Below are 21,863 nucleotides of genomic sequence, written 5' to 3' on the forward strand. Positions count from 1 at the left end.
GGAAAATGGGAGGGTTCTTTCAGTGATGTCCTACAGAAGGAAGAGAAAGGAGTGGCGGACTGCTGCCGAGGGAGTCGGGCTTAGAGATGCAATTACTCAGGTTCTAGTCTAGTTTCTGTCTTCTCTGTTAACGCGAATGCAAATTAGAAACTAAAAGAAAATAACTGCCAGAATGAGGCCCAGACCCAAGATATATGGTCAAGCATTTAAATGATTTCCTTTATTTTCTTCTATCAATAAACTATGTTATGGCAAACAACTTTTGAGCATTTCCAGGAATTTTTACTTAGGATAAATTCTTAGGTTCGGAAATTCTGGGCGAAGATATGAACATTACTAAGGCTTTCGACTTTGTCTCACGTACTCTGGACAGGTTACCAGTCTCTAGAGAAAGACATCGTTCTTATTGTACTTGTAATTACTTTAATACTACATCTATGTTAAAAACAGGGTGACACTGGAGTACCTGCCACCCAGCAAACAGAAAGAAATGACTCATACATCTTACAAAAGCAAAATCATTTATTTATCCGTTCACTTTATTACATTTATTGAGTGCTTTCATTATATTACGGACAATTCTGAGCACTGGGGAACCAAAAGATGGGCCCAAAGTACAGTCCCTGCTCTCAAGGAGCTCACAGTTTAGTCAGAACACCAGATATAATAATACTGTATCATCTACTCTCTAATGATAAAGTATATACAAGCTTGGTAATGGCTCAAAGGTGGGCAGGAGGCAAGACATCGCTTTAAAACAAACTAGTCCCAGAAGAAGGGTGGGAACACTCACTGGCTCTAAGCAGCAGCAGCAGCAGCAGAGGTATAGTGTTCCACATATAAATAAAAGTGCTGAGAGTTTGGGAAAGGAGTCAAGTTCCAGTTAATCCAGTTTTACATCATACAGTTAAAGACCAAACTTCCTACCTTTGATTCACAGTCTAAATAAATTTAAAATCTTCCCTTCCTCAGCTGGTGGGTTTGTTACCTTTCAATTATTTTGTAGCCCTAATCAATGTCACCGTCTTATCAGCAAATTTAAGACCAGTGAACAGGCAAACAGTTGAAACAAATGAAGCATTTGCAAGGAGACACTTCTATTCCATGTGCAGCACGCGTCATCTTGTGGTCTGCCTCCTTCAACAAGGTAGTAACTTAGAAATTACGTCAGCACCAGCACTTCCTGGCTCATTCACTTCTGACATAACTGTAGTCTCACAGGAGTCTCCAACTGATGCAAAAAAGTCTGATCATGCAATTTGGTGACTTCGCATGTTGACTTTTCTTCCCGTAAGAGCTAATAGGTTTACTGGTAGATGCAGGGATTGACATTCCCGTGGTGACACTCTTCTCATTGCTCAATAACGTTTATTCAGCACCGTTCGGTAAATTATTGGAACTCAGTGCACTCAAAGCACTGTATTGGGTTTTATTCTACATTCTACAAACACTTGTAAGTACAATGTCAAGACCTCCATTTTACAGAACAGGAAAAGGTTGCTGAAGAAACTGGCTCAGGGTCACGCAGCCAGAGCAGCAAAGAACTTGAAATACAAGTTCTTTAATTCCAAGTCCAAAGCACGAGGACCATTAAGCCTTTCTTCTTGGTTTCTTTCCCGTCCAGCTAATCTAATTGTTGGTGGTTTCCTTCAATGACTTTCAACTCATAGTAACCCCATAGAGCAGAGTAGAATTGCCTGGCCCTTTCAGTCCACAGCTGAGCTTAACCACTGAGCCACTAGGACTCCTGATAGCGACCTAATTAATATCTTAAAACCCACTTTTATTTCATTAACACTTCCATGTATCTACTGCTTATGGGCTTGATAGAACTTTGTTGGACAAATAAATCTACAATTAAAGGTCCCAAACTCAATATTGTCCTACTCAAAATGATTTTCCTAAAATGTGCCACTCACGTATGCTCAAAGCCCTGTCCACACTCAGTAAGTCCTACTTATTCTGGGAGATTCATCTGGACCCAAGTCTCCCTCCTCTGTATTCCTATAGCTTGTTCATAACGCTGAATGCAACTGGCTCATAATTCAGAAACTGCAGAGTAGTCGACAATGCTGTCAACCATGAAGTCATTGCAGTGTCCATTTAGAAGACGCAGTGCCATGTTATGAGCCTATTCTGCCACTGTTCAAGTTCTATTCAGTTCTGCATGTTTGAGTTTGCTGTGTGTCAACCATATGCTAAGTGCTTAAGAAATGATTCCTAAGAATCTTAGTCTAAAGGGAATGGAGTAGGTAAACATTATAAGCAATATACACACACATTCCTTCATTCACTATTTCAATGAGGAGCCCCCTAATGGGCAGTGTAGGAGGTAGACATGCATCCAGCAAACATCACTGAGTCATTGTTATGTGGTGGAGTGGGGGGAGCTCTCAACGCTAGCCCCTTTCCTAATCCTGCAAGGTAGAGAGGGAACGATGCCCTTTTTTATCTTATGTAAGACGAGGCTATCATGGAGTCTCAGCTCACTGATAGGCATTCATTCTTACCTCTATGCCCAGTTTCTCTTGGCAAAAACCAGACGAACAGAACTGCCCCCCCCCACCCCCCGAGGCTTGGCAGTGTGGTTATCAGATTGCCACATCGCTCTCCCACAACACAGTTGTTGGATTCGAACTGCTTTCTGGTGAGCTGTGTGCACCAGCAGGGCTCCTTTTTCACCCGATAGCCATTACATATCCTATCTTCTAACTAAGAAACCCAAAACAGAATTACCCTGAATTTTACATATTTCTAGGATAAATATTTCCCCCAGGACTGTTTCTCATCTTATTTGTCTTAAGGAAAAAGCTGGCTAATTTTTATGAAAATAAAAAATTCTAGGTATAGATTTTGTGTTTCCATCAGTTGGCTAGTGTGTTTGACAAGTTAAGGTGCCAGTGTGGAAGGTGCGGTAGAGTCCTGCAGTCACAGTGGGTGCAGGGATGGTGAGTGGGGAAAACTGCCAACTTTCTACTAGTGGGGGAGCTTCCTACTGCAGCCAGAGCATGCCAGTTCGCGTTCTGCTGCAAAATACCATGCTTCTAAGGTGGTTTCTTTTGGTTGTTTTTGAAACTTTTGGCGTGCACGCACACACATATGCCAGATACTGCACATATTATAAATGTACATATAAAATGGTGTGCATATAGTGTCCTTCCTATAAGGGCAAATTTGCCTGCTTTTAGAGATAGCTACTATAGCAGCTAAAGTGTATTCATCACTTTTCACAAGATGATGCGCTCCATCAATAGTTCATTAAGTCATTTTTACCACTACATTTCATTAATACAACCTAAATAATACACTTCCATTTATATCACTGATATTATCATTTCCTAGATGGCATTTGTACTTCTAAATGTATCGAGGCTTTAGTGAACTGATATTTTTCTACTTGATTCTTAATATATTTTCTGGTATAAGAACATTGATTCATATACGTACATACATTATTGAATAATAATCCATTCTACCAAGTCCAAATGATGCTTTTCTAGACCACAGACAGTACATAACATTTCCTACATGTATTATTTCACTCACAAAACAATCCTATGAGGTAAGTCCTATAATTTTCATGTTACGGGGAAAAAAACCCAATCAAACCAGAGGACCCAGCATGTGAGAGCAGGAACCATAAAAGGACCACAGTAGTGAAGGCAATGCTGGGACTTTCAGGGCGAAAAGCGTCTTCATGCCACAAGACTCCATTCTGCACTTTAAAAATGGATACAAGCCAGCCGAAAAAAGCTGCCCATCTTCCACATATCCTCCTTCGGCACCCGTGACCAGAAAAACGCTAAACTCCAATGGCTGCCAACAGGCTATTTCTACTTATTGCTCTTGATCACGGGGGTGACTAATGGGATGGGAGCAGAAAAAGCTGGAATCAAATCCAGAAAATTTTCAGAGATACTAATAAACACAAAAGGTTCTCTAACTAGAAGGGAGAATGTAGGCAAAGAATACAGGCGCTCCTGGTAGAAACTCGCTGTTCTTTTGCCTTGTCTTTCCATTCATGGCATCATAAGCTACTAACCTAAGTATTAGGCACTGTGATGGCACTTGGATACCTAAATGAGTGAAAAATTCTATTATTGACGAGAAAAAAAACAGCAGAGATTAAAATAGTTAAAAGCACAACATATTGTTTTGCAATGTGGCACACAAAATTTTAAGGCTCAATTATTATTCCCAGTTCTGATCACAATGCCTACCTAGCACATACTTATAGCTTAACATACTTCCTGATGAAATGTTGTCATGTCTACTTCCGGATAGCTTCACATTCTCTTATATTTATGTGCAGTGTCCTTTTTCCCCCGTCTGCCTACAACTGTAGCATGCTATACTTTCAGGGGGCTCTGGTGGCTCAGTGATCACGTTCCCTGGGGCTTAATAGGCAAACCTTCCTGGAGTCAACCACCAGTCCTAGATACTCAACCACCACGTTAGTGTATGCTTCCTAAGACACAAAGAAAACAGTAAACATACCACTTGCGAATCAAGTACAGCACTGATTGGGACTTTAGGTGCAATGTTTGGCAACATTACTATGGACATGGCACTTCAGAATCTAGAAGCAAGCCTGCCCTCTAGTGCTACAGCTGTCACACTGGATGGCAGTTTTAACTATTCTACTAGAGAAAAAAGGAACTTGCACTCCAGGTTAACATTCTTAAAGGGTAAATTTGAATTTTCTCGAAAAAAGCTTAATTCCAAGAATAAAATAGCACCCTCCTTTTGGCTTGATTCACCACTTGCTTATATATGTTAAATATTATCAGTCTTATTACATTTCAGTTGCTTCCTAAACAGTACAGAAGATATTGCTGGTCTGTTGTTACATTTCTACTTGACAAAATAACAAGTCAGCCCTAAAACCCCAAACCACGTCTTCAACTTATTTTCTGACCACACTTAAAACCCTTAGGTGATTTCATCCACATCTTGGCTTGAAATTGTATACACTGATGACTTCCACATATCCAGCTCAGACTTTTCTCTTGAACTCTAGATTCCAGTATCTAACTGCTAACACTACATTTTCCTTTGGGAATCTAATAAACCCGTCTACCATAATTTTGTGTTTAAGTTTAAATCACTTTCCCTTCATACTTGCTCCAAGGAATCCTTTCTATATCAATACATGGGCACTTCATTCTCAGAAGCTCTTTAAGCCCAAAATCTTTGCATGATTATTAATTCTTTTATCAGAACTCATTTCCTGTTAATTCTTCACTTATACCTAACTTCCAATTCTTCACTGTATTCTTATGACGTCTAATACCAAATTATATTCAGAATCCGTTCATTGAAGTTACCACCATTTTGTTTCTTAATTATCCCAATATTCTTATCTAATACTACCTACTTTCACTGATCAAATCATTAACAGCTCCACACTTTGTTCAATGTCTTCATGACACCAGGCATCATCATTCTATTTGTAGCTCTCTCCAGCCACTGTATTGTTATCCCAGTGATACCTTGAAAATCAAGACGCATATAAACAACTCAGGACTTTAGTACCTAGTTTTCAGTCTGAATGCTCCTCTAAATTCCCACACGGCCTAATTCCTCACTTCCTCGAGATTTCAATGTCATTGTATCAGTGATCATGCCTATACCAATCCTGTTCTCATTCACTCCCCTCAGCCCCTTTCCTTATTTTCCCTCAGAAACCTAGTCATCATAGAAGACTGCTTACCAATTAAGATGAAATCCCCCAAGGGCTGGAGGTATTTTGCCTATTTTGTGACTCGATATAGATTATGTACAAAAACACAACCTGTCCAGAATAGATGCTTGGATTTACTGAATGAATGATGTCGTCTAGCAGGATAAATTCTATTGTAAAATCAAATGGTACAATAAAGGAGAAAATCAGTTATTTGGGTTTACTCAGCATAATAGAATCTGTTGGGGGTAAAAACAAACAATTTTAACAAACTTTTTTGTTCAAGTATCAAGGTACTTAAGTTGACCTTTTTAAAATAGCTGTAGACAGGGTACTGTCTGAACTTCATAATAGGTATTAAGTTCTTTAACGGAGAGAAATGAAAAGATGACAGAGATCAGGTGACAAGTGAATTCCCCAGCTAGGATGAAGCACAGAGGAAATCAACAGGAAGTGACATAAAACAAATGAGGCTCCTACACTTGTAGAAAAAAGTAATTTTGAACTAATGCTGTTTCGTTGACATGACAGGGCAGCACAAGTACTCTAGGTAAACTCCCTCTAACTTGATTTAAAGCTAACAAATATCAACTCTGCTAAATTTGGAAAGGTAAAAATAACACTAAAATGTAAATACATTTTCTTTTGACGTTCAAATTCTGAAGGGTATTTATCTATAATCATTTTTCATTAAAGAACGAATATCTAGCTTTATACAACTATACATTTCTTGGGAAATTTGTCTCTACACATTTCTATTTCACTTATTTTTGTTAGTTTCTAAATAACTGATATATTTGAAAATGTTCAAAAACTACTTAAAATTAACCCATTAAGTATGGAACTGTTGCTACTTTAAAACTAAAAAGCAGAAATATAAAACTTCAAAATTACAAAAATGGAGGTAAACAAATTTTTAATAAAGTTGTCCTAACTTATGGAGTATCTCTCTGCACCACTGTCCCCCACTGCCCATTTGATTCTGACACAGAGACCTTAAAGGGCAGGGTAGAACTGCTTCAGTTTCCAAGAAGGCAAATTGTTATGCAAACTGGCGGACAGAGCAGAAGGTGGTAGGTTAGAACCAAACTATGTTAGCAGCTCAGTGCTTAACTATGGAGCACAGCCTCATAAAATATACATAACAAACTCCAACCCGTGTGACAGGCGTCTGAACTTAGTAATTACCATATGTACTCGAGTATAAGCCGAGTTTTACAGCACTTAGTGCAGTTTTTGTAGTAAAATTAGAAGCCCCCACCTTCCTGACATGATTGCTGAAGAGAAACGTGTGCATACGCAAATATGGTGAAGAAAGCTGATGGTGCCCGGCTATCAAAAGATATAACATCTGGGGTCTTAAGGCTTGAAGATAAACAAGCGGCCATCTAGCTCAGAAGCAACAAAGCCCACATTGAAGAAGCACACCAGCCTGTAACCACATGAGCTGTTGAAGGGATCAGTTATCAAACATCAAAGAACAAAATATCATATCATTGTAAATGTGAGGGAGTACAAGAGTGGAGACTCAAAGCCTATCGGTAGGCAACTGGACAACCCCTTAGTGAAGGATTGTGGGGAACAGATGAGCCAGTCATGGTGGAGGGTAGCAACGATGAAACATGTAACTTTCCTCTAGTTCTTAAATGCTTCCTCCCTGCCTCCCCCACTATCATGATCCCAACTCTACCTTACAAACCTGACTAGACCAGAGGATGTACATGGGTACAGATAGCAACTGGAAACAGGTAATCCTGAACAGATGACTCCTTCAGGACCAGTGGTGAGAGGCAATGCCCAGAGGGTGGAGAGAATGTGGGGTAGAAAGGGGGAACCCATTATAAGAATCTACGTATAGCTTCCTCCCTGGGGGATGGACAGCAGAGAAGAGGGCGGGGGTAGGAGACGTCAAACAATATAATAATAATTTATGAATTATGGGGGAAAATGAGCAGCCGAGATTAAGGGCTCAAGTAGAAGGCTAATATTTTGAGGATGATGGCAACAAATGTACTTATGTGCTTGACACAATGAATGTATGTATGGACTGTGATAAGAATTGTCCGAGCCCCCAAAACGATTAAAAAAAATTAGGTGCCTCGGCTGATATTCAGATCGGCTTATACTCGAGCATGTACAGTACTGTATTTTAAATAATATTTAGGATGTTAAGTCAGGATCCATGGGGGGGGGGGGTTTGCAGTGTAAAAGGTTCTATTATGCTGTTGTTCAGGGCTGTCAAGTTGGTTCTGACCTCTATGTACAAACAAATACTACCCAGACCAGTGCCCCTCTCTTAACTGCTGCTGGTTCAGCTTACTTCTGTAGCCTATTTATCAATCAGCCTTATTGAGAGCCTTCCTCATTTTTTCTGCTGAACCTCTAATACACTGAAAAAGAAAGTATTTCCCTCATTTTCTAAAGTAAGTGACTGCGGCACCAGTCATGGAAAAGAGTAAAATACTACTGTACAGGATACAAAAGACTGCGGGTAGGCAAAAGATAACCTTTTGAAAGATTTAAAGATTTGCTTCAGGTAAGCAAAATCTGTACAATTAAAATCAGTGATAATTCACTTAAGAGCTGGAGCAGAAATTAATTATTCTATTAATTATAGATTATAAAATAAAAAAACATTCTGAACTTCCGTGGTACTCATAAAGTAGTGAGTCTACTGACAAAGAACCTGAGTCATAAGCATTTGTTAGAGCAAACTGTTAAGTCTCTATTAGTATGGTTGCTATCAAATGTTTGTGAAATAAAGCATCATTGATTAAGTAATTATAAAATCTAGAATATTTAGTAATTCAGATCAGCCTTCTACATTGAATTAAGAAAATTTTACTTTTTTTTGTTCTAAAGAGAAAAAAAATCCCTTTTATGAAATGTATCTTTGTAATGATTTCCAGTATCACTTAAAAAGCAGTACTTCAAGAACAGAGAACATTTTAGAAATATGGATATCCTGTCTCTGCTCTTAATTTAACAAAGACATGAATTTAAATTGTGCATTAAAGATGCTCCCCAAATTATTTGATGCTTTAGACAGCCAGGCAGCATGTGAAAGATGTATTCTAGTCTTAGAAAGCAAGAACAAAACTTTATCCGACTAATGGATTATAATAGTTTTAAGTATACTTCTTCAAGAAGGCATAAAAATTAAGTTAGCATTCTTACTACTTGCTCCTGTAACTGGGCACATTATTTTAATAAATTCTTTTATAACTTCACATTAGCAATTAGGCAGGCAGACACGTTTTGAAAACTTAAACAAAATACAAAGAGGCTTCAAAAAGTTCACAGAAGGGAATTAATAGATAACGGGACTTTGTATTCTGGTCATGGGCTCCTCCACAATTCTTGTACTCCCTACAATCTCCCGTTATTTTACCACTTCTCCACTCCCCAGGGAATAGTAGTGAATATTGGTATGACACATTTTTGGTTTACTAGATGAAAAGGCATTTGTACCCTCAGTCAACCCAACATAGGCCCTGAAATTCCAGGTTAAGAATAATTCATCTAACATACTTTAAACAGAGCAAAACATATACATATAACTTGGCAAGTAAAAACTTATTTCTAACAAAATGTTTGTAAGCAATTTTCTGCAGCCAGTGGACAGCTACAGACAAATTTTCAGTAACACAGGTGTCCTTAGTCTGTTGATGTCTGCATCACACATCTATTAAAAAGCAGAGCTCAGCTCAGGATGTCTTGTGGAAATCTGATATAAGGACACAGGATCATCGGTAAGACAAAGGTCAGGAATGTTGTGCCAAGGAGTAGTTCCCACTTTGCCAATGCACTTGTGCTCAGTCTGCGAGGGGAGCATGAGCGTTCTATCGCGATTTTGTTGGGAAATCGTAACCAATCTACCGGACAGCCGGCCCTGGTCTCGCTTTTGTTCCAAAGCACAAAGAACGTTCAGAGGGAACACAATGGGAGTCCCTTGAGGATGCCCAAAGTGCGTGTTGACCGGGTGTAAAGACTAGAGTGCACAGTCTTCACGGAAGAGGTAGTGATGGAAATACCACTTCCAGAACGGTATCAACCTAGATGGAAGGCATGTCAACAAACAATGGCTTCATATTGTGAGATTTTTTGATTAATATGTTTCTATGATTTCATAGCAATACTTTTTGACTTATTCTGATCCACAACAATGCTATAATATTCAAAATCATGTCAAAAGTTTTGCCCACAACTTTTAAAAACAATTAAAGATTAGTTAACTCAGATACAGATCAGAACACATTACATCGCATTTCAACACACTATGCTACCTGAACCTTAAAAGATACTACGCTTTCCTAAAAATGTATGTTTTATGGAGTGTGTGAGTTGGGGTGTATGTGTGGGGGGAAGGACAGCATCTCTATCCTCTTATATTGTTGAAAACCTTTAACTGGTTGGCTCTTTCTCACATGCTACTCCCTAACAAACAAGCCACTTCCAAGTTATAAAGCACCACCGAGTATTCACACTGAACAAAGCAAATTCCAAAAATTTTACAAAAGGAAGGCACTTAAAGCTCGCTAGGTAAGTGACACAATTTATACTGCAAGCTCCCCATACTGTCCCCTTTGCTTACAATGCTTACACAACTTAACTTCTTGATCATCAGTTACCCAAGAATTTACACGTTCAACTTTAAAGTAATAACAAAACAGACAAGAAGAAACACAGTCCAAATCTACACGACAAATGAGAGAGAATATATTTGCTTGAGAATCAGCTAGATGTTATGACCCTATGCAGTAGAGCTAGTGTGGAACAGGTGTTTCTGATGCAAAAGTCTTAAAAGATCTCTTTAAATAAGTAAACAAAGTAAATTACCTCAGGGTCGACCAACAACAACCCTCGGAAGAAAGGACTGGTGATCTACTTTTGGAAAATCAGCCACTGAAAATACTAGAGTACAGTTCCACACTGCGAGTGTGCTATTTGAGTTAACAAACAAGATACTACAACTATGTTCAAACCTAGGGAGATAAGGAATTTTTTTTAATTGGGCAGTATTCTTTAAGTTCAGAAAGCTTTTATTGAAAAGAAAATTCAAATGTCTGAAAGTTTTCATTTTTCCGAAAATATATTTGAAATTCAAACATTAGTCAGGATGTTAATACTATTGGTATGCTCAGTTCTAAGAATTAAGTGATTCTACCACTAATAAAAACATGCTAAGAAAGTTATCTAAAAGACATTTAGGGGAAAATTTCTCTTCCACTAATATACCAGTGTTTTACAAAGCTGTACAAAGTAACTCCAGTAGGAATGGCAAATAAAATATTGGCATTATTCTTGCCCAGTTCATTAACCAGAAAACATAAAAAACTTTAAAATGCTATTTTTCTTATGTAATGAATACCCCTTCCCCAAATCACTCATTAAATAAATTCACCATTACAAGTTAATCCTTATCCTAAATCTTGACCAACATTATGAAAAATAATCTATATATTTTTCTCCACTCATACAATGAAACTAGGAATATGAGTGAGGTTGTGAATGGGAACGAAGTCTTCCTCTTAGTGGAATAATGTATTTGGTTCAAGAAAACACTGCTCTTTTCTAAAGCTGCTTATTGCCACCAGACAGGAAACTGTGGTGATGAGAAACACTGATTTCGACCAAAGTAAATACCACCCCATAGGTATGCAAACTTACATCCAGAATCTTCTCACAAGCCTTTATTCTATATGACCTAGTGGATATATGTACATATACACTAAGTCTATGAGATCAGACCCACAGGTCTTTTAAGGGGATTAAAATGGCCCTTTCAGCAGAACGACCTATGTCATACAGAGGGACAGTTAAAAAGACTATCAATCTGCCACCAATAGAAATGATCATGACGGTGCAACTTCAGTATTGGTCCTAGGCTCTCACAAGGCTGAAGCATTTTGAATCCATTAATATAGCAACCCCAGTTTCTCAAATATAAGCAGAATTTTCTGACAGAAAACTATAAATTCACATTAAGAATATACATTTTCAATGCTGATTTAAGGTTATGAATAATGCTGTTTAATGGTTATGAAACAAAAATAATTGGAAATATCTTTGTGATCTCAACTACATAAGACCTTGGCAGCTTTTAAAGAAACCCTCGAACTGCAAGTTGGCACACCTCAATACATCAGAAAATCCTTAATCCAGGAGTCAAGGCCAATAATAATTCTTCTTAACTGTACAGAGATGAGTATCATGAGCCATACCACAGCCGACTCTATTGCCAAATGTTAAGATTTTTTTAAAACTGTAAAAAATCTCACAAATTCATGGTAAGTTAGAATCTCAAAAATAATTCAAATTTACAAAAATAAATACCACTCTGACACTCAAGGGACGTCTTCACTTTAAGGCCTTTATCGCAAATCTGAATCTTTATTGTTCTGAAATAAAATGTTATAAACATAACTCAAAGCAAAATTTCAATATTCAGTCTCAGAAGAGGTGTGACTCAATGCCCATCACATGTAACAAGAAAATTTCCTTTAAAAAAAAAGGAAAAAAAGTACTACGAAGTCTTTCATATGAATGAAAATGCACCCTTTGGATTTTTCCTCTTATCTCATTAGTTTGTATACACATGGGAATCAAAAGGTTTGCATTTTCTTCACAATAGTTCTTGTTATGATGCTTGACGGACTTTTTGCCACTCAACAAATTCATCAAGAAGCACAGGCCCTAGAAATAAAGAAACATTTTTTGTTGTTAGAATTCAAGAACTACTTTCTCCAAACTGTAACACAAAGTCACCATGAGCTCAGTGATGATAGAGGTGGACACTGTCCTTCCTTCAGGTGTCTCGCTTTTGGTACCAGCCTTGCTTGCTCTTCTGCTTGTTTTTCTTAGCATTTCATTTTAGCCCTTAAAAGTCTGAGGACTTTTCCAGAAGGAATATTGAGAAGGGATGTCCTTCTTCTCCAAGTGATTGATGAACCCCTCCAACAATGACCCTTTCCCTCGTTTAACTGTCCCTAGCGTTCTGTCAGTCAATTATTAAGCAAAATATAAAGAGTTTGTCATTTTTTTTGTTATCTCCCCAAGAAGTATATAAGCTTGGTTGCGTAAGATTTACTTTGTTCCATTAACTTGGCTATTATATAACTGAACATGGCAATATAATATTTATTCTGTTCCATTAACTAAGCCTACTATAAACACTTGACAATACATTAAGAACTATTCTAAAAATATACAGTTCTATAATTCAGGGGTCCAAACTTTTATCTACAAAATTTGAGTAAAACAAAAACAAACCCCAAACAAAATTACTGCCATTGAGTCAATTCCGACTCATAGCAACTCTGCAGGACAGGGTAGAACTGATCTTTGGATTTCTGAGATTGTATTTCCTTATGGGAGTAGAAAGCTTCATTTCCTCCACTGGAGTAGGTGGTGGCTTCAAACTGCTGACCTTCTGGTTAGCAACCAAATGTGCAACTATGCCACCAGGGTTCCTACAGAAGCTGGGTAAAAAATTTAAAATTTTCCTAATGTATGAAAATTCATTGCCACAAGGAAATGTGCTTTTCCTATGGTTTTTTTTTTTTTTTGAAACACACTGGTGTTTTCTTCCCTTGCTTTTGACAGACATTGTTCTAGCAAAATAATAAATGGCAATTGACAAACAGCGTAGGTGTTAGAAGACTGCAATTGCATTTCAGCAAACTGGAAAACAAGAGCAACAAAGGTGGCAGCCACCAGTGGGATTCCTATGCAGAACACAGATGCAGTTCCGTCAGACCTAGTATTTTTCAAAACAAAATTCCAAGTTGTAATTTTACACAAAATTTCCACTTTTAAACGTGGCTTAAAACATGCACCCCTATCTGTAGGCCATAAAGGAACCTTGGGCTGCTGGTTTACTGCTACAAGGTTTTTTATCAAATTTTATACCATTAATAGGGGAGGGCACAATAATCTGTGCAGAAGTTAGTCTTCCTTCCGTATTCTATTTACATTTATAGGAGTGGACCCAGCATTGAATTTTCAATGTTACCCCACTGAATGTTAAAATAACACCTGGTGGTAGAAACTGAAAGTATTTCACAGTGTAGAGAATTTACCTTGCAAATATAATGAATCTATCATTGTTTCGAACATGTCCAGGGCATTTTAAATTTTCACTGATGTGTATGGACAGACATTTTAATATGAAAGACTGAAAATATTTCACTACCTATTTACTTAGAACCAATTCACAGTGCTCATTTTACTACTACTAGCTATATTTATTGTGAAATGGTACTTAATAAGATATTAACTAAAGATTCTTCTTTTTTATTTTGCTTTTCTATTTCTAAAATCATGACTGGTTTTCTTCCATAGGAAAATTCCAGAAAAAGGACCATGTAAATCTAGGTACACAAAGTTTAACTTACATTTAGCTGTAATGCTATATTGAAAACATTTCATTTATTTACCTAAGTTTTGTAACATTGCTAAGTGTAAGATCTCTCTTCACCACCCTCTCCCACATATGTATAATAATAGAAGTTTATTGGGAAATCTAATGCTAATGCTACACAAGTGCATATTCACTTAATACTTCCAGAAACTGTGTTCTCATAGAAAAGCATTGTACTATACTTACAAGCACCATCTTCGTCGTAGTTACTAAGATCGGCATGAACCGTTCTGCTGAATTCTAATACATTGTACCACTGATCTTTGTTCATTACACGATACTTTGATTGCTATAGAGAATGATAAAATATTTGGTTTATAGAACAAATACTACATTAAGCCTTGATATCAGTAAATCGTTGTAACTTTAGTTGTTGATGGTTTGGTATTCCCTAAAATATTCATTCCTCTTAACTATCTGAGTATCCATCTAGCAATATTCTCATAATCATCTACAATGCCATCTAATTCATCCCCCCCACCATTTTCTTTCAGATTTAAAGAATAAAAGATACATGATGGGCACTCGTCTTGTGGGCAAGGCTCAACATACTTTTACATTTGTATCTAACTGTGCAACTACCAACAAGACAACAGACTATAGTACACATCCAGAAAGTTCCCCTGTGCTGCTCCCCAGTAAATAATTTCTCTGCATGAGATTTATCGAAGTCAATGACAACAACAGTCAGTGTAAGACATGGGTTTTGCTCCCAGTTAGTTCTGCAACGTATTTGGATAGAAAGTAACCTTGAGAAAGCTATTTAACTAAGAAGATTCACTTGCTCATTTAGAATGAATAAAACTTAACAGAAAAATGGTGTTATAGACACGGGGCAAAAGTTCTGTCAAATCATACTGCACTTGTTAATAAATTCATTAACAAGTATTTTAAAAATATTTAGTTCACTTCCCCTCTTGTCTTAGATGTGAATATTCTTACTTCTATTTGAATGTGTTTTTTGCCCAGCACTACTAATAAGAAAGAAAAGACACTATCCATCAAAATAATCTACGTTATTGGGCTGGAGATTTACATGTGTATAAAACTCACACTAAGACTTTTCAATACTATTGTCTTTTGTTTACTGAGAAACTTGCTAGGATAAACAATCAGCTTTATGATAAATGGCTTTCAAAGCAAAATAATTTGCATTATAAAATGGCAAGAACTATAAAAAACTAAAAAAGAGACAAAAGTTAAAAAAGCAAACAAAGAATGCAACTTCTTAGAAAATTAAGCCAAAAGGCACTGTCTTTGAACTATCATCTTTAGTAAGTACTAACGATACACCTTCAACATGCACTTCACAGTGATCAGTGTATTTACATATACTATTACAGAGAGTTTTATTTGTGGGTATAAAAATATTAAACTATTTATTTATTTAGTAGAAAGACAAAGCTTTATTACAATTGGTTCTCTTAATTGGCTTTCCACTTAAAATGCTTGGTAAAAGAAGTAAATCAGACTTAAGAGCACAAGATTTGTATGGTACAATTCTCCCTGTGCCAAAAAACCCATGAGACTTATTTTAAGATCTTTTGCATTAAAGTATCTGATATCAGTCCTTTTTAGGATTGACACAGAAAAAATATCTATTGCACAGGATTTGTTCAGGACATATAAACTCATTCATTCCTAAGAAAAACAGCATATACGTATACATTGAAAATATCTACAAATAGTCAATATTTACTCTATTAAGCAAAAAGAATCAAAATCAGTGTCATAATACTATTTTTTCTTCAAATGTTTACTTTCAATTCGAAATATGTTAGTTTGGGAAATATGTTCAAGGTAAACAATATATACATACATACCTCCAGGTACTGGTAAAATACTGAAAACAGTGGCCATGTCCTCCCAAGCAGAAGAGCTAACATAGACTTAGCAGTATCAATATCAAGGCTTCTTTGATCTTTATCCTAAAATTTAAGTCAAATTTTGATTACTTTCTATAGCCTAAAAAGGAAAAATATCCGAATAACTCCATGAGAAAACTGAACCTACCCTTGCAAAATCAAAGGCGTATCTGTAGATATGCTTAAATGAAGCAACGTCATTCAGCTGTGAGCGCAAAAACTCAAATGTGTTCTGTAGTTTTTCTGTGCAGTCACACCTTAAAGATAAAACACATTATAATCAAGAAATTATCTTTATGCAAATATGCTCGTACCAGATACAAAATGAACAGCAGAGTTAAATAAAATTGAGTATTCTGTTATATATTTCTTCAAAAAGTTGTTTAGGCAACAGCTTGATGAAAGAGATTAGTGGTTTTAAAAGTTTAAGATGTAACACGGGAAATAAATACATATTAATGGTTTTGTCATGAGTCCAGATTCCCCTATTTTTAGTTAACAAAAGTCAAAGTACAACAGTGGAAGAACTTATGAAAACAAGAGAAGTTATATATGTTATTTCTAAAGACATTTAAGAAAGCAACTGAATTGATCAAACTACTGCTGTGAATTATTTAGTATGGTTCTTGTTACCATTTTTGTCATTCCCACCACATGAGTTTTTCTTGACGTGTCTGGGTAAGAGAAGGTTCAGAAAAATACTAACTGGATTACATGATTTAGCTAAGAGTGACAGTTAACAGAGTTCAGAGTGACTGCCACCTGCTGGGTATGGAGAGAGTCAACTCAGAAGCAGTAGGAGAAATTTTACTATCAGCAAAAGAGCCAGCCTAGAGTGAAGAACCTCCTTAGAACCCCAGGATCCTTGTACACTAAGCCTCCCTTGATCCAGGACAGTTGTGGCACCAGAGGAGCAAAACTAGAGTGGCGGAGGAGTGGCAAACCAAGAGCCAGTACATCAGAAAGAAGCGTGGACTTTTTAGCCCACAGAGCAGCTTAGCTGAGTACCTTCAAGCATAAGGGGAGCTTCTGAAGCGAGGTGCCTCTAGGCACTTAGGAGCCAGGCTCAATCACAGAGCTAGAGAGAAATGCATTCTGGGTTTAGGCTCACGGTGAAGGACATTTACTGGCAGCCCCCAAAGTGCTTTGCAACATGCCAGAGAAGGGCAGAGGCCAAAGACTAGAGCGGGGCCTAGCGGAGGGCTTAGCAAAGTCTGTCCTATCTGAAAAATTGAATCCTGAGCATTTGGAACTTGCTAGATTCCTTAATACACCCCACAGTTTTGAATACGGATTATGAGGTTTTTGTGGCCATTGCAATTAAATTATCGAATCCAGCTGAAAAAGGCGAGACTGCTATGGGAGAAACTTTCTCAGAATTGGTAGGAAGGTTGGAGAGTAGTGCCCTGTCTGACCTCAGCCTCATAGCTTAGCTATCAGGATGATGCTGATGTGGAGGCTGATTCTCCTTACCCCTTGGGAAGGCAGATGCCACCTCCATGCCATTCTTCTATAACTGCTCAGAAATCTTTACTAGCTGAGTCTTACTTATCGACAAACTTCACACAATTATCAAGAAGCAAGGCAGACAAGGACTTTCACAATTTGTACCTATCTTCTTTCTCTTCGATCACTTCCTGGCAGCCTTGGTGCGCTCTGGCTAGATTTCACTTACCATTCACATCGAGAACGGCCAGGGTTTTGGTTTTTAAACCGTATATGGTCACTTCCTATATGTTTTTTGAAACCATATGTGTCTATGTCCTATGGTTTAGCTTGCATTTTCTCTTCTACTTTGATTGTTGCTTCCATGATTCCGACAAAGTATTATTCATCCAAACTTAACTCACATTTTGCAACATCAGACTTCTAATCAAATTAGGAGACTGTACCATCATTGTGATCCACAGTATTTCACTCAACTGAATTATAGTACTGATGATGTACTGCAGACTCCTGATAGTCTCAGACTTAACTAAGATGTCCACTAGTCTTGGTTAATAATGTGCAGATGTCTGGCAAATGTTAAAAGGTGTAAGCATGTTAGACACACTTCCAATAAATATTGAGAAAATCTTGCACTGTTAAAATAAACAAAATGAGATCATGTTATTTACTTAATAACATGTCTGAATAAGGGAGACTGGCTTATAAATTTTCCCTTTTATACTTTGTTTTTTAACACTGTTCTATTACAAATGTCAAAAAATGAAATGAGGATTACTAGCTCATTATAAAGAATACCAAAATCCTCAAATGGACCAATAGACAAAATGATGAGGAATGGAGAAAAGACCAAAGCTGTCAAAGGTTATCCCCATATCTGGGTTCACTGACATATTTGAATGACAGTGCTTCTACTACTGAAAGCACTGTGGGTTGTCGGAAGAGCAAACAGGTCTGGTTTGGAAGAAGTCGTCAGAATGCTCCTTAGCAGCAAGGGTGGTGAGACTTTCCTTATCGCCTGTATTTTGTACATGTTATGAGGAGAGAGCAGTCCAGGGAAAGGACATCATGCTTGGTAAAGGAGAAGGGCAGCAACAAAATGGAAGGCCCATGATGAGACGGACTGGCACAAAGTCTGCAACAGTGGGCTCAAGCACAGCAACGGCAAAGCATAGGGAAGGGACCGACCAGCAGGGCAGTGTTTCCTGCTGTTGCACATGTTGCTGTGAGTCAGAATCGATTTGCTGGCACCTAACCTCCGCCACACCACTTCTTCTAATATAAAGTTTATTTGATAATTTATATGTTTCAACATTACCTAATTTATATTTTATAATCTCTATTTTAAAGTAAAATTTTAAAATGTTCAGAATTCAGTAAATATATGTAACACATGTCATTTCAATAATCTTTACCCGTACAGTTATGTGACTTTTTGTTTATCATGTTCAACAAGCATGACTAAAACTTTCCCCATCATAGAATCTCAGTGCTCCTGAGCATGTGTTTCTTTTTAGCTTTATACGTTATAAGTACAATTTAATATAACTATTATTATGCCTTTACTTTTCCTTTCTTGATCAAACGTGCCAGAATATGCTAATCCTCTCATATATCAATGTCTAAACATAGTATTCATTCCTTCTTCAGTCTCTGGATCTTTTTATGGGTAGATCTTTATTCGCTATAGACATCCCTCTTATGTACAACCCACACATTAGGATCTCTCAAGCTCACTGCTATCGAGTAGATGCCAATTCACAGTGACCCTACAGGACAGAGTAGAACTAACTCCGTAAGTTTCTGAGACTGTAACTCTTTACAGAAGGGCAAAGCCATGTCTTTCTCCCTGGGAACTGATGGTTTTGAACTGCTGACCCTGCAGTTAGCAGCCCAATGTATAACCATTACCCCACCAGGGCTCCTTATACATTTTGATAGGTCTTATTTTACTACTCACTTCTAAGAGACTCTTTGACAAGAGTTGTTTTGGTAAAGATAAAAATCTTAGTTGAGTAAGTTTTAAAGAGAATGAAGAGACAGAGTGGAGAAAAACATGTATAAATGACTTATAGGAGTATGATTCTAAGGTGACAGAGAAATGAAACACTAACTAGAGTGAAATGGGCAAATAAAGGTTTGTTACTAAAACAAAGAACTTCTGTTTATAGATGGAATAGATAATAAGCATTATACATAACACATATGTTAAAAAAATAAAACACGCTGAAACAGTGAAGAGACTGGCTAGGATCTCATGGTGGTGAATTCCTCTTTATCTCATAGATCCTAGATTTGGAGCTGAAGAACTGGCAAATCAGAAATGTCAATGGGCACAGACCAAAAAAGACACAATAAAATCCTGTTCTCTCTAGCAAAAAGAACTGGAGGGGAACATATGAACATAACTTTAGAAAAATCAGTCCTGTCCGCCAACGAACCACTACATAAAACAACTGTGGTCCAACCCCTCTCCTTTCAGCATGAGTGGGAAGTTGAAATTCTCACCCTCACAGAGATGCAGTGAGGTTCTACCACCTACACCGTCATCGGAAACCACCTAACGAAGCTGGCCCTCCATCTCCATCAGACAGAGTGGGATCTAATCCCCCTCTGTACATTGAGAGGTACATAAGGACTTCTGGCAAAACCCAGCAAGACATTAGTGGAGTCCTCATGCAGTCCTGGAACTGTCCTCACCTATCAATAATGAGAATTCCCTCTTGGATGTCAATGAGGTGCTAGGCCCCCACTTCTGCCAAAGTGATGTCCGCAGAAGCTAGCTTAAAAAAAAAAAGGTTTATGCAAAACCCAGATACATAAAACTCAACATTTCCAAGTTTCAGTTAAGTATCACACCAAGAACTAAGATCTCAATCAAATGAAAAAAAGTCAACAATGAACAAGATACAAACACCAGGATAATACACGTGGTATAATTACCTGAGACTTTAAAGCAATGATCACAAAAATGCTTCAATGAACAATTGAGAACACACACAAAGAAAATAAAGTTAGAAGTCTCAAGAAAGTAGAGTCTTAGGAAATAATAGAAGACCCATAAAAGAACCAAATGAAAATTTATGAACAGTAAAACTCAGGTTGACTGAAACTCTAACACATCAGTAATTATATTAAATGTTATTACTGATATTAAAGACAAATATTGACAAAGTGGATTTAAAGAAACACGATAAAAAATAAACCATTATCCATTTGCAAATGGCACAACTATCTATACGCAAACTGCCCCAACCCCTTTCCTCCACAAACAAAATATGCAATTGCAACTTCAGTGCAAGTGAGTCAATTCTAACTCAGTGACTGCATAGGGCAGAGCGAAACTGCTTTCTAAGTCTCCAGACTTTAAATTTTCTAGGGAGCAGTTGAGAACCTCATCTTTCAACAGAAAGACTGGTGGGTTTGAACTGCTGCCTTTGTGGTTAGTAGCTCAAAGGAGAGCCCATTACCACAGCAGGGCTCTTTTAACAAAAACAAAGGAAACCACCACCACCACCAAAAAAACAAAAAACCCACAACTATCTCCAAAACAAACCTCTTAGAACAGTGCGAGTCCAGCAAGGTCACAGCATACAAGATAAGCATAGAAATATCAATTCTGTTTTTGTGCACTAGCATGAACATGTGGATGTTGACATCACAAACACAGTATGTTACAATGGTGCAAAATAAAAATTAAATAAACTACTGCTTTCCAGTCAGTTCCGACTTTTTCAGTGATCCATAATAAGAGTGTAGAACAGTCCCATCTGGTTTCTAAGGCTGTAATATTTACAGAAGCAGACCACCATATCTTACTGCTGTTAGCAAGACAGTCAGACACTTAATCCTGTACCATCAGGAACCCTGTACAAGAAAAACACTTAAAAGTAGTTCTAACAAAATATGTATAGAACTTGTTTGCTGATAAATATATGAAGTCAATGAATGATATAAAAAATTTAAATAAATGGGGATGTATGCCACTGGTTGTTAGACTTATAAACAGTAAAAATATAAATTCTTAAAAAAAAATTAATGTGCAGTATAGTAAAAAAAAATTGAAGTCACCTTCCACCCCCAGTAGATTCAGACAAGATTTCCTAAATATTGTATGGAAAAGTAAAGGAACAAGAATAGTTTTTAATAAAAATTTTTGGGAGTGGGTAAAAGAAAGCTCTCATAGTCTATGACATTTTAGACATAGAACAATTAAACAGACTTGGGAACCTTGAAAAAGACCCACACACATACATACCTAAATGATTTTCTGACAAAGGTGCAAAAACAACTCAGTGCACCTCAACTCACATCTTGATGTAAACATTGATTTGTAATGGACAACTGATTTACATAATGTGGGATTAGGGTAAAAATGATCAAATTTGATACCAAAAGAAAAAACTTTAATAAATTGGACTTTATCATATTTAAAGACGTTTGCTTT

General features: G+C 37.2%; 1 protein-coding gene across 1 annotated transcript in view; it reads right to left on the reverse strand.

Annotated features, from left to right (window-relative positions):
• Positions 1 to 502: 502 nt before the first annotated feature.
• The window catches only part of DCUN1D5 (defective in cullin neddylation 1 domain containing 5), a 36,222-nt gene continuing 14,861 nt past the window's right edge, over positions 503 to 21,863 (reverse strand). Inside the window, exons 5-8 of the mRNA XM_075546526.1 lie at positions 16,119 to 16,227; positions 15,929 to 16,033; positions 14,292 to 14,394; positions 503 to 12,379 (exon numbers count right to left, since the gene is read on the reverse strand). Of these exons, the coding sequence (XP_075402641.1) occupies positions 12,324 to 12,379; positions 14,292 to 14,394; positions 15,929 to 16,033; positions 16,119 to 16,227 (373 nt within the window). The 3' untranslated portion in view covers positions 503 to 12,323. The remainder of the gene's footprint in view (positions 12,380 to 14,291; positions 14,395 to 15,928; positions 16,034 to 16,118; positions 16,228 to 21,863) is intronic.

This window comes from Tenrec ecaudatus, chromosome 4 (assembly GCF_050624435.1).
Source record: "Tenrec ecaudatus isolate mTenEca1 chromosome 4, mTenEca1.hap1, whole genome shotgun sequence".
NCBI classification, from domain to species: Eukaryota; Metazoa; Chordata; class Mammalia; order Afrosoricida; family Tenrecidae; genus Tenrec; species Tenrec ecaudatus.